The sequence below is a fragment of the Zingiber officinale genome, chromosome 6A (assembly GCF_018446385.1).
Source record: "Zingiber officinale cultivar Zhangliang chromosome 6A, Zo_v1.1, whole genome shotgun sequence".
Taxonomy (NCBI): domain Eukaryota; kingdom Viridiplantae; phylum Streptophyta; class Magnoliopsida; order Zingiberales; family Zingiberaceae; genus Zingiber; species Zingiber officinale.
Genome location: NC_055997.1, coordinates 89,266,215 through 89,279,240, shown reverse-complemented (window position 1 = coordinate 89,279,240; position 13,026 = coordinate 89,266,215). Strand labels below are relative to the sequence as shown.

At 36.4% G+C, this 13,026-nt stretch overlaps 2 protein-coding genes across 3 annotated transcripts; both read right to left on the bottom strand.

Moving 5' to 3' along the window:
• Positions 1 to 3,059: 3,059 nt before the first annotated feature.
• On the bottom strand, positions 3,060 to 6,695 carry LOC121996866 (probable serine/threonine-protein kinase WNK4). The gene is made up of 7 exons (XM_042551019.1): positions 6,091 to 6,695; positions 5,803 to 5,840; positions 5,426 to 5,653; positions 5,123 to 5,343; positions 4,667 to 4,824; positions 4,171 to 4,567; positions 3,060 to 4,097 (listed from the first exon to the last, which is right to left on the bottom strand). The coding sequence occupies exons 1-7, from the start codon at positions 6,190 to 6,192 to the stop codon at positions 3,283 to 3,285; spliced, it is 1,959 nt and encodes a 652-aa protein (XP_042406953.1). The 5' UTR covers positions 6,193 to 6,695; the 3' UTR covers positions 3,060 to 3,282.
• Positions 6,696 to 7,333: 638 nt separating this feature from the next.
• On the bottom strand, positions 7,334 to 12,011 carry LOC121996865 (zinc finger HIT domain-containing protein 2-like). Of its 2 annotated transcripts, none has more exons than XM_042551018.1 (5): positions 11,613 to 12,011; positions 11,189 to 11,261; positions 10,713 to 10,863; positions 9,412 to 9,453; positions 7,334 to 8,646 (listed from the first exon to the last, which is right to left on the bottom strand). In XM_042551018.1, exons 1-5 carry the CDS (start codon positions 11,681 to 11,683, stop codon positions 7,796 to 7,798), a joined length of 1,188 nt encoding a protein of 395 aa, XP_042406952.1. In that variant the 5' UTR covers positions 11,684 to 12,011; the 3' UTR covers positions 7,334 to 7,795. The 2 variants fall into 2 exon arrangements, with proteins under 2 accessions (XP_042406952.1, XP_042406951.1); XM_042551017.1 differs by having other exon boundaries at positions 10,707 to 10,863; positions 11,613 to 12,010.
• Between the last annotated feature and the right edge of the window lie 1,015 nt (positions 12,012 to 13,026).

The following is a 13,026-nucleotide window of genomic DNA, read 5'->3' as shown; positions in this document are numbered from 1 at the left end:
AACTCCTCCTTTGGCTCTTGGTGGGAGGCGACAGAGAGAGGAGAGGAGAGAGAGGAGGCTAGGTTTCTAAAAACTTAGACCAATGAATAATGAATTGGTTCTCTCTTCTCTCCACCTATATATATATATATATATATATATATATATATATATATATATATATATATATATATATATATATATAGAGAGAGAGAGAGAGAGAGAGAGAGAGAGAGAGAGAGAGGTTGGACTAGAAAACTCAAACTCGGTCCAAATTCCTTAACTAAAATTTAACCCATTAACCTTTTGGTTTGGTTCACAAACAAACCAACTTGGTTTAAACCAAACTAATTTGGCTCATTACTAAATCAAATAAGGTCTAACTCTTCCATAAGAGATGTGGTTTATCTGCTCTTCCATTCCGATAAAATATCTTCTATATTTATCCTTCGTCTGGTCCAACCTTATCTTGATCTAAAAACTAAATTTTTAAAGTTATTTTATGTCTTTTAGATACTCATAGTGTGCGTGAACTAATATGTTCCCAGTTTATCTTAGTCATCCATAATTAACTATTTAATTATGGATCAATCATGAGTGACATCTAATAGTACATCATGATCCTCAATTAATCAGAAAATCACAGTAAATTTCAAAATTAGTTCGGACCCCTTCAACAGCTATAGAGAGAGTCATGCTTTGTTCCTTTCACTCATCTTATATCCACTTGGTTCAGGACATGGTTTATGTGTCTATCCCCACTAAACAGATTACATCACACTTAGTCCAAGTAATACTTTCTCATCCTGTGGATTCAAATTACTCCTATATGTGTCAAAAGTCTCATACTATTAACATGTGATGTTTTACAAAAACTTTGAGTAATAATCTTGATAAGTGGTCACAGGGTATACATCTCCTTACAAGAAGTTGTGAATCCTCTATGGGTTATCCAAACACTTTCAGGCCCTTCGATTTATATCCAATCATCTCGGGTTCACATCTTTAAGGAGATGCTTTGCTTAAAATGTTAAAGTATAAGCCTCCATGACCAAGGTGACTTGAATACCTCAAGTCAAAGGAAGCTTGCACTCGAGCTGTAGTAAGTACTTCACAGATATATCCATATATGTAGAGAATTATATGAAACCTTACAACAGGTCACTTCAATGAACTAGTTACCATAACTAACATCCAAATTTAACTCTCGACATCTCAATGTCTCCGGCTAGTGAGTAACAGTTGTTTAGTTAGACCAATGAGTATAACTCGTGCTAGTCTCACAGAATCGATGATGTTTGAATACATCAATTCATTGACTAAGCAATATTTCAATACTTTCATAATTACACATGTAGAAACTCTCACTAGTTGTGATTCAATCATTAGTTCTCTCATTCTATGAGTCGTATTATAGACATTCAGTAAATGAGTTTAAGATCATTCAAAGACACAAGTAAAATGCACTCAAATAGTAAATATATATTTATCGAAACAAATAGTATAAATCATAAAATGATTTCCTCAGGACACCTCTCAAACATAGCAATTGGTATATGAATCGCTTTTTATAACTTCTGCCATTAATGAGATAGTTAAGAGAATATGTTGTTAGAATATCGGGTCATGGAAGATGTATAGTCAACCTTAGAGGAAGATTCCATAGCATGTAAATGCTATAACAACAGAATATTATCTAACAAGTAGCTGTTATTCTCTGATAGGTTGTTGCGATTCTCTGACAATGTTGTCCCCTGAGGGTAGTCCGACTGACCTAATAGTCAACTGGCTATATGATGGGAGACTAGCAATAGAAACAGGAAACTAAATCCCTTAAGTACAACCGACTCTTAAATCGACCAGGTTGATATTGAAAATTACCTCATACACTTATCTTATATATAAGTGGGGGCGATGAGCGTTGTAAACCCGATCGACGTTCTGACCGACCGACCATAGTCTCAGTGTTGCAAGATAGGGAACTATGCCCTATAAATCTGACTGGATCTTAGGTCGAACGATCATATGCTCAAAGATAGGGAGTTATGCATGTAAGCTTGACTGGCCCTTGGGTCGATCGGACATATACTAAGAGAGGGAGATATGTCGGGTAAACCGGATCGACCCTCGAGCCAACCAGACATATACTGAGAGTTGTATTGTATACTCAACCGTTGCGAGAACTGACCAGGTTTATTCTGTGTGCCTTAGCATTGAGGTGTGGAGCGCTAAGGACCTTAAGTCCAACCAACTCTGAAGTCGACCGGCTCTGCGTTGAATACTTTAGCGTTGAGAAGTGAGGAACTGATTCTCGGTGAGAGCAACTTGGCCATCCGCTCATATTCTAACCCTCATTGATACCTTACTTTGACTTTGACTATCATTTTATCTTGACTTTGACTTCCACCTAACTATTGGATCCATTTATAAAATACCGTATCAATTGATGATAAAAGCCCATGAATTTAAAAGCCCATGAATTTACCCTCACGAGCGAAGTATCAATTCAACATTAGACAGCATTACACAAACGATGAAGACCAGAAGAATTCACTACCAACGATTTGATGTAGCGCTTTCATGATTTACCCCAGATTGATGAAAAACTTACGTAGAGTTGAGGTGGCGCTTTCATGATTTACCCCAGATTGATGAAAAACTTATGTAGAGTTGGATCGAGCTCCTCTAAAATTAATTGGGTATAGGCTCATTTGCAGAAAAAAAAATATATATATATAGGCTCATTAGCATTATGTTATATGGGATGGGGTCAACCATGAAAAGTCAAAGGGATTGATTCAGTTGACAGGAAAGGATCCAGAAGAAGATTTTGAGAGAGTAGATGCGGCAGCAAGAAAAAACGTCGCCGTCACTCATTGGAACTCACCTCCGCCACCATTGAGCCTAACACTTAGAATTTCAAGGTGAGAATTTCAAATGTGTTCAACATTGCTAACTGACCTTTTACATATTTATTTCCTGCTGCATGAGCCTCCCGATTTCAATGAATCCTGAGTTGTAATTGATTTATCTGCCAAAAAACAAGCATGAGTTGTACAAGAAAAAGCACCGAGTGATCCTTCAATACAAAACTAAGTAATAGTTTGTATATAATAAGAATGTAAAAACATGCACAATCGGAAATGGAACCAAATAACGTTCTGTGACCCAGAGGAATCCAACCACATGAATTACAGACTATAACTAAATGAACTTACACTTGAACAAATTTAATGCGAAACATCTATGAAAAGGAAAAAAAAGTGAGAAAAAACTTTCAAATGAAGATGGAGTAGGAAGCAATTAATCACCACTCTTCTTCTTTGAAAACTTCTTTCTAGCATTTTTCTTTGCTTCCTCTCGCATCTTAGAAAGCTCATAAAACCACTGTTCGAAATGAGCATCTATCATGTCCAGCTCTGCTCTCAACTCATTTTGATCTTCATCAGTCAGAGATAGTGCAGAAGATTGCTTCAGCATATTCAAGTTAGAAGCATGTTTTCTATCGTTGCAATTGAGCGTGTAAGAGTTTAAATTAATGTTGGCAAGCAAAAAAGGGGCCCCAACATCACTAATTTGTGTATCTGCTTTAGAATCAACATCAGTATTATACCCACTTGGGTTCTTGAAACTTCCCGTAAAGATATCAGAATAAAGTGACCCTTGAGAACTTTTGTCCCCTCTACCACCATATAATGTGTGACACTCAGTAGGCGACATCATTGATTCTTCCACCTTTTCTTCCACCTTCCTGTATGATCGACCATGATCACTTTCTACAAACTTCCCTTCTGAACTCTTCAGGTTTAGCTGAGATAAACCGGTATGGTCATAGTCAAACTCAGAATAATCACTTGAGTGTTGTGACTTGGAGGGCTGCACTGAAAAAAACTCATTTTCACCATATGCTTCATAATCCTTGTGATGAATATTCTCATTAGAATGGTCAATTGAGAGCTTCCAGCCAGGTGCAAGTTTCATGATCAGGAAATCAATAAAATCAGCTATGAAAACAACATCATAATCAGATAGTTCCAGTTGTTCCACCATTTCTGCGGCCACTCCAAGGGCAGTATCAGATTTTAAGCAGAACACAAAATGGATATACTTTACCATACCTGTATGGTAAAGAAAAAAAATATAAGCAGCTTCAAAGAAAAATCATCACGAACACAATATTGCCTTACTCACCATATGCATCCGCAATACGCAAAATTAATGAGACAGATGTATCATCATGTTTACTTCCTTGAAGTGTAAATTCTTTGTTTTTATTTGTTCTTTGGAATTCCAAAACCGTGATAGGTGTTGTTAAATTACTGCTCTCAGTGCCGTTACTAGTTGGAAGTGATTTGTAATCAGAGTCAATGTCCATGTATAGAGGCCTTGAGATTGGATTTGTATTAAGCATATTTTTGGAAACTTGAACAATATCTGAAAGAGATTCCTTCTTGTTATTAATTTGAAGAAATGGATCTTTCAAGAGTTCCTTGGCGGGTAATCTTTCTGAAGCAGAAACCAAGCATTTCTCAATAAACTGCCGTACCTCCGGATCTGTTACTTTAGCAAGTGCAGCAGGCTTTATTCCCTATAATTATTAAATAGGGCGTCTTGGTAATTTTAAAAATTGAACTGAAAAATAAAATTCATTATTAAGTGGGCAGATGCTCTAATAGGTACAGCTTACATTTGTGACTTTCTTGAAAATTTGCGCTGGGTTTTTGCATTCACTGTATGGAAATTCAAGTGTAATCATCTCCAACATGCACATTCCAAAAGAATAAATGTCCACTAATTCGTTGTACTCCTCTTCATATAGCTCTGGGGCCATAAATTCAGGGGTACCTGCCATTGCCATTTGTTAATTCATTATAAGACATTTAAAATGACATCAAAAGGATACTAAACATAATGCAAGAAAGTAAATAATTGAAATATAGACAAGTGATAGGAAAAAAAATAAAACAAAAGAAAAAAAAGTAGTGAAACAACAAGGCAACCTAAATAGAATGCCATCACAACCAAAAGACAAATATTTTAAGCCATAGCCGCTTGGTAGTTAAAGATCTGACACTGATGTAACAGAGAATAAGCAAGTGTTGTCTTCTAATGGAAAAGGAATTTGGAAAACTTTTGTTCATACCAATAACACTTCGAGCGCTAGGTTGCTGCATCACAATAGCTAATCCAAGATCCCCAATCTTAACCTCTCCATTATTTCCGTTCACAAAAATGTTATCACATTTCAGGTCACGGTGAAGTATTGGAGGTTTGTGATTGTGAAGGTACTCCAAACCTCGAAGGATTTGTGATGCCCAGTTCTTTATAGCTTTCATATCCACATTCTTATGCCTCTTGCGATAGCTACAAGTACAGAAATTGATCCAATTTTAGATGTATCCCATTCAAGCAGGTCAAGCATCATATAAGGGGCCAGACTACCTACTGCCTTAAACTTCCAGAAGTAAAAAGCTCAGTTATGATGTTTATGGTCTTCGTCTGATGATCAACCCATGAGTCGATAAATTTGATGATATTCTCATGCTTTAAGGATCTCAGAAGGTAGACTTCAGAATACAGACGCCCAATGTTATCCGGAGATTGCAGCACCTCCTCAATGCATACTTGGTTCCATGCAACTTCTATCCCATCAACCTCATCGAACCCTTTGTAACTACACAGCAAAAATAGAACTTATATTTGGAAGCTCTACAAAGTCATACATATTATTGAAGCATTTCGTTACCTGTAGCTAAACAGATCATCATAAATAAGAAAATAAAGAAAATAAAGGGAAAAAAGAACTGAAAATCTATAACATACACGGTCTTAAATGCTCCCCTTCCCAGAATCTCGTTGTACTGCAGCAAAGGAGAACAATGATAGCAAACAAAATCAAAAGTAAAAAAAAACAGCTGTAGATTCCAAACCATTGCTCATATTAGTATTAAACAAAATGAAAACTTGAACGACCAACTGCTATACTTGAACCAATTTAATTGAAATAGAAAAATATGGACAAATATATAAATGCAAGAAGGGGGAAAAAACATCCTTGACGCAGAAGCTTGTTCAACCAACAAAGCATGGAGTTTATCAGAATGCACTCACACGAATATACCGGCCCGTCGGATCAGTCTCCACACAGCGTTCAGCCTCCAACAAGCTACTCACCCCGAGATTGGATGGAAATCCATTTACTGACAGCTCCATTTTAAATAACGACGACAGCAAGACGAACAAAAGCAAGCAGAGAAAGGGAAGTAAAAGAAAAGAAGTGGAAGGTATCAAAGGAAGACGAGGCGGCGACAGAACCCTTCAGAGAAGGCCTCGGACGCGACGGAGAAGGAATCGGTGGCCGATTGCAGGCGGAATCCGCAAGCAACGGCCGACTTCTCCACGAGGGCGAGATCCATCGCCCTAGTCCCGGTAGTAGATGTGGCGGTTGTGGAACGACTGCGGCCTCTCATGCTCCTGCGACCGCTCCCGATTCCGGCGATTGGCAATCTCGCGTAGTCTGCATCCCTCGGCAGGCGAGGCCGAGCCCCCTAGGAAGAGAGACGGAGGCGGACGAGGGCCAACACCAGCAGGACAAAGGAGGAGGAGGAGGAAGGAAGGAGGGGGAATGAAAAGAAACCCTAATCGCAAATGCGGAAGCGACGGAGAGAAAGAGGATTGAAAGAAGCGGCGGGTGGAGCCGGAAGAGGAGGAAAGACGTAACAGCTGTTCGGTGCCATAATTTATACACTTTTTCTTTTACTATTTCTCCACCTTTTCGGGGGAGCAATTATATACATTCCTTCAATTTTTATTTTATTTAATAAATAAAAATAATTTTTTATTATTATTTATAAATACAAGCTGTTATATTTTGCTAACTGAAATATTTTTCAAAGGAATAATTAGTGATACTTGCTGTGAATTTTAAGTGTTAGAATAATTTATGGATGAAAAAAATGAATTCAAAAAAGAGTTGATTTTTATTATTTGGTAGGTGAGGTAGAATTGCTAGTCTTTACAATTATGGAGTGCATATCTTTGTCATGTGTTAAATGACCCACAATTTTGAAAATGACCCATTTTATTTAATATATAATAGTTTGACCTACCCAACTCAACTAATCCATTTGGCTAGTTATATTGTCTCAATCATTCGACCCACCCAATCCAATTTAATTTTAGTATAAATAGATATTATCCTTTTAAAATAATAAAATAAATTTAATGTTACCTTTATATGCATTAGTGCTAATCTATAAATATTTTATAAATAGCATTGATTAAAATTAATTGTAGGTTTACAAAACATAATTAAAATCATAAGCCCAATCAATAATTAATTGCTTGCTTTCACTTGTCTGCCCAAGTTTAAAAAACTTGATGAGCATTGTAAATCTACAAAACATGTCTTTCACATTCTAATTAATATCAGGGATAAAATATTATGAATAGCACTAATAATTGGAAATTGAAGCATAAACTATGCTTCGAATTTACCTGATAAACGAATAAAAAAAAAAGACAGCCTGAACACCTGAGGTATCAAAATTAGCAATCCCAAGGATAATTCTGATCAACTAATTTACACTAGTTAAGGATTCACTTAGGAAAATCAAATGTAGTAAAATATATGCTTAGGTGGATTCAGTGCTTCCTCTGCTGAATAAAAACTGAAGAGTGCGGTAATCCAAAGGCCTTAATTTGTTTCAGGTGAAAAAGCTTTGCAAGGAAAATCGATATCGATGCAAAGAAACACAGGCTAGAAAATGGAAGCACTGACTTGGATTTCCTCATGTGCTACAAAGCCATGAATGCTTTAGACCTCATGAATGAGAGCATTTGGCTTTGACATTCTTTTCGTTTCAGCTTTCAAACTTTCACCGCCAAGATCCAATTGTGAGAGAGATGCTTTCTCTACTTTCACAAAATCTGCTAAAGTCGACCAGGTCTCTGCTGGCTGCTCATGAACCCAGCACATCAAGAAATACACCTTCCTTTCTGCGGATCTTAGTTTCTGAGTGGTTTTGTTTCTTTCCGTCTTATTGATATTCTCGGACTTGAGCATTCTTTCACCAGCTTGAAAGAGTCTTTGAAAATCACACAAGCAGCAGATGAGAGCGTGAGTTCCCAATGAAAGAAGGCATATGACATCGTCGATAAGCCCAATTGCGAAACTAAAACCTCCAGCTTGTTTGTAGATGGGTGAGCACGTTTCCTCGATGCAAGCTGCGAGTGCCTCTGTTACAGTTTCAGGCCGGCCAACATCGCCTAGTACTTTTGACATGCTGAAGGCCATAGTGGAAGCACTCAGAGGGTCAGAATACCAATCCCCATTGTATAGGCGAAGTGTGAAACAGTAACTGTACAGTACATCGATCACATGAACTGTAAGAAGAGGGGAAGGCTCCCCGTGCATCAACTGCTTGAGTGGTTGAAGTGGACTTTCTGGTCCAACTGGAATCTCACTAATAGTAACTGTACTTGATTGAACATCAAGTGGCTTAACAAGCTGGCAACCTTCAGGGCTTAGAGAAATAGATCTTGCAGAAGGTTTCCTCCACCAAGGAGTCCATGGCTCTATAAGTTTGCTAAGTTCTCCGGATGCGATTGTTCTCCTAAAGTGTTTGATTTCCTCTGGAGATAAATCTTCAAGTTTGATTTCTTCACCTAGGAAATTTAAAATAAGAATGATCCTGTAAGAACATCAAACAAAGCAGCAATGTCCTGAACACAGATATTGTGTGCAAAAGGGAAAACCCAAACAAGAATCCCCAGATTCACACTGGTTGTCAATGTCACTCGACCAACATGAAGGCTGAGATATGATGCCAAAACGACACAGAAACGATCTAAATGTATTGGTAATGTGTCGTGTTTACACTATCAGAAGGATATCAAATCCATGGATTAGTGGAATTACTGAGCAGAGTCCATACTCCTTCCCAAGCACAGTTTGAATCAAAATTGAATCCTTGGTTTCCATTTCCACTTCCGAGGTCTCACATTCAGCTTAGGTAAATAAGGGAAGAAGTATAAATTGTGCTTGGGAGCACACTATTCTATGGAGTTGATTTCGCAGGGTGCTTGGAAACCATATCAATCCATGGAATTGATTTCCTACCATCTGTACAAACATGGCATAAGTGTAGTTTAAGAAACCTACAAGGGAATGCAAATTTCTGATCTAGCAAAATGTAAAGGAGACTCTGATTTAAGATATCTCAGCCTCTGAAGAGGGCCAAGAGGTCCAGTAGAAATAAAAATTGCTGGAATATGCAGTAGATGAAGAAAAAATATATATTTTTTTATTACTTTATACTTCATAGATTTAGATAGCTATTTATCATTCAAAGGTGCTATTTGTTATTCAATGAGTTTGTTGCACAAGGATTTGCATTACAAATAAATATGAGAGGAAGGATAATGGCATACCTGACAAAACCTTCTGAATGATCTCCTCTGATAGCATAGTCTCTGTCAAAAAAGTAAAAAAGGTTAGCACGTGGTTTGTAGTTACCTAAACTCACCTTGTTGATTTTTCTTTACAACCATCATGCGACAACAACTAACAAGCATCAGTTTAGTAAAAGCATGACTTATGGTGTCACAAAGATGATATATAATGAAGACCAAGCAATAGATCTTCGAAAAGAATATCTTTAACAGTATATGTGATGCATTAAGGCCTCATTTCCTACAAAGGATGAACTTGTTAGGGAAAGAAAAGAAAATATTCATAAGAAATTATGAAATATTTTTCAGACGATTGTTTCCTTAGAGAGAGGGAAAGAGAGAGAAAAAATTTAAATTTTAAAACATTATTTAAAAAAATATTAATCAAAATAGATTTAAAGAATTGTTTTAAGTTAGGAAATGAGTTCCATTGGATGCAAAGTAATCTTTCTGTCCAAATTGGATAGAAACAATATAGAGGAAAATGAGTTCCATTGGGCACAAAAGTAATCTTTCCGTTCAAATAAGATAGAAACAATATAGACAAAAACTGAAGAAAGGTTTCCTTTGTCTTTTCCTTCACTCCATAATTTTCACCACGAAATGGAAGGAAAGTGCTGCTGGGAAAATTTTCCGGTCACTTGATTTCCTTCCTAGTTTCCTTCTCTCTGAGGAAATAAGCCTTTAACATCTTGCTGAGTTAATTTTCTTAGAACCAGTTTGTTGAAGTTGTAGGTTGAGAAGCATGTTCGTTGCTTGTATAGGTCATTGTAAGAGTTAATGGAGTAGATGGGTGTCTTAACTCATGAAAATTAGGAATTTGATTAGCTGGATCTCTCTTCTCAGCTCCTCTTTTAATCTTCTCTGTTTAAAACACATTTCTCTGTCATCTTCATTATTTTAGTGTTTTCCCTCCTACCCTTTGTTCTCTCTCTTCCTTCTTGTCCTGGATATTTGAATCCTACTCATTTTGCTATTTTAGACACTTCAATGACTTAGCGAAGAGTTATCCATCTTTAATCCATTTTGTCAAAGCAATTATGTTATCAGTTCAAGACAAGGTTAGCAGCTTACAGTTTGTTGCCATCATAACCTCATTGTTACGTGACCTAGTCATAAACCATTGTGCCCTAAGGTTGAATGGAATTTTCTCAAACATAAATAATATAATCAACAATATAAAATAGTTCTAAGGTTGAATCAAAGCATTCCAAAAAAAAACATAAAAATTCTTGAGACCCAGAAAATAAAATGGAGAACATTCTACTACAAACCACCACCATCATCTTCAGAGTTCATCTCTTCTTCAGAATGGAACCTTTTCAGTATATCAACCATTTTCCTCTTTGTTTCATCATCTGGTTGCACCTGTTTCAGCTCCTCCATCACATTCTCGCGCATGAAAGATTCTGTGCAGCGAAGGCTGTGCCTCTGCAGAAGCAGCCAATAGAATTACATACACAAAGCAAAAGGTCACAATTTAAGAACAACTACAAAAATCAAGATGGAATGCACCAGAAATATTATTCTTGGTAAACAACTGAAAATTGAATATGCAGATGCATGACAATCAAGTAAGTGCATAAGCCTTCAAATTAATGCTGCAGCCACAACCACTCAAATGAAAATCCTTTAAAAAATCCCGAATGAACATCTTGAGCATATGGAATATAAATTGCACACTTTGTATCATTTTAATATAATGAAAAGTTGCAAACAAAGAGAAAGTTATGATAAAGGATGAACGTTACATCACCTTGTAACATTGAAGTGAGCAGTAGCGAGAATTGCACTGGGGACAGGTATATTGAGAAAATTGCTTCTGGCATCTAAAAAGAATAAGGAAAGGCATCGCAATTAAAATCGAACAGTTAAGCAATATCACATAGAACCTCAATGAGCAGAGCGTAAAAGCACAATAATTAAGTTTCCATATGCCAAACGTGTAAGAGAAAAAATGAACACCTAAAAAACCCCTAAAAATCAATCCTATTCTTATACAAAAGTTGTCCTACTATTCCTAAGCTTCCCTACCACATCAAAAATAAATAAATAAATAAATAACAAAACTGAAGAAGGGAAAATTTTCCAGAACCCTAACTTTCCAGAACCCAACAAGTCTAGATCTTGCAAGACGGAGGATCAGGAAAAAAAAAAAAAAAAAGGAACCTGGAACTCACACTCGGCAAATAATCCTGGGTTCGGAGCTAGAGGGAGAAGTATTGGCTTCGGCGACAATCACCTTCTCCATTTTGGACCAACCAAATAATTCCCGATAAATCGATGACACTGATACGATGAGGAGAGGCTTTACAATCTGTCACTGCTAGGATCCACGCTTTAGCCTCCGGCAACTGCTTAAAACAGGGAAGGACCGCAAGAGACTGCCCCCCTTGTTGGAGAGCGAGGAAACCGCGGCGTCTGGAGAACGTCCGGCATGCAGGATTTGTGCGGTGGAAGAAGCAGTGGATAGCGGAGAGAACGGTGAGTAGCAGCGGTGGCCGGCGGGAAGAACCAACGCAGTGAGAGAGAGATCGAGAGGGGGGCAACAGGAGCAAAGTCTATCTTTCGATAAATCTTTTATACTTTATTTTCCAATAAATAAAATTTTAAAGAATAATATTTACAGAGACATTTTTTAATATTACGTTACTATCTTAATATTTTATTAAAATTTAGGACGATGGATTAATTAATTTTGATGAAGTTAAAATAAAACTATATTAATATTTTTTTTATATAAATATTGTCATGGTTCTCTTTAATTTAATATCTTAGGATTGGACAACTCTACAAACGAACAAAATTATATAAATATATTTTTATTAATTTAATATTTGATATAAAAAATTAAATTAATTTTTTTTAATAAGAGAGAGTTCTCGAACGTTGCCTTTGTATTACATTACTGTATGGATCTAGAACACTTTTATTAAATCTAATTTATAAGTCTAGATACTCATTTATGTGTATTTATATATTATATTATATATACAATGTGTCCTTGCATTACACTATGATTTTATATACTAATAGATATATATATTTTTTGATATCTTGCGGCTTGTTTAGTGTGTGACTATGGTGTTGCCTTGACATAGCTAATATTATTTCCAATGTCATTGGATATAATTGATTAGCTAATTTTTCAAAATATAATATAATGTAGGTTCATTAGAACCATCTAAACTCTTACCCAAAACCCCTATTAAAAGAAAAATGAAGCCCCCGCGTGTACAAAATAAATGTTATCGCTAAGGAGAGATGATTCTTTTCCTATTCACTTGGATAAAAGTAAATAAATAGGAATTAATTCTAACTCCCACATCATACAAGATTTTACCTCTAAAATTTAAACTTTTCAATTGAGTTGCAGTGTTCAAGTTAAAAGAAAAATAAAAAATAAAAAAATTATATATCTTTTTATGGATGTCTGGATTGAATCTATTGACATCGCAGACAGTGTTCAATTGAAGTTGCAGTCTCTTCTTGGACCAATGAGTCCTTCTCCTTGGGTTCCTCCTCTTCTTGGATTTGTGTAGGACTCTCATGAAGTGCAATTACCTTTTTCCAAAGGTCACTTGCGTTCTCGTA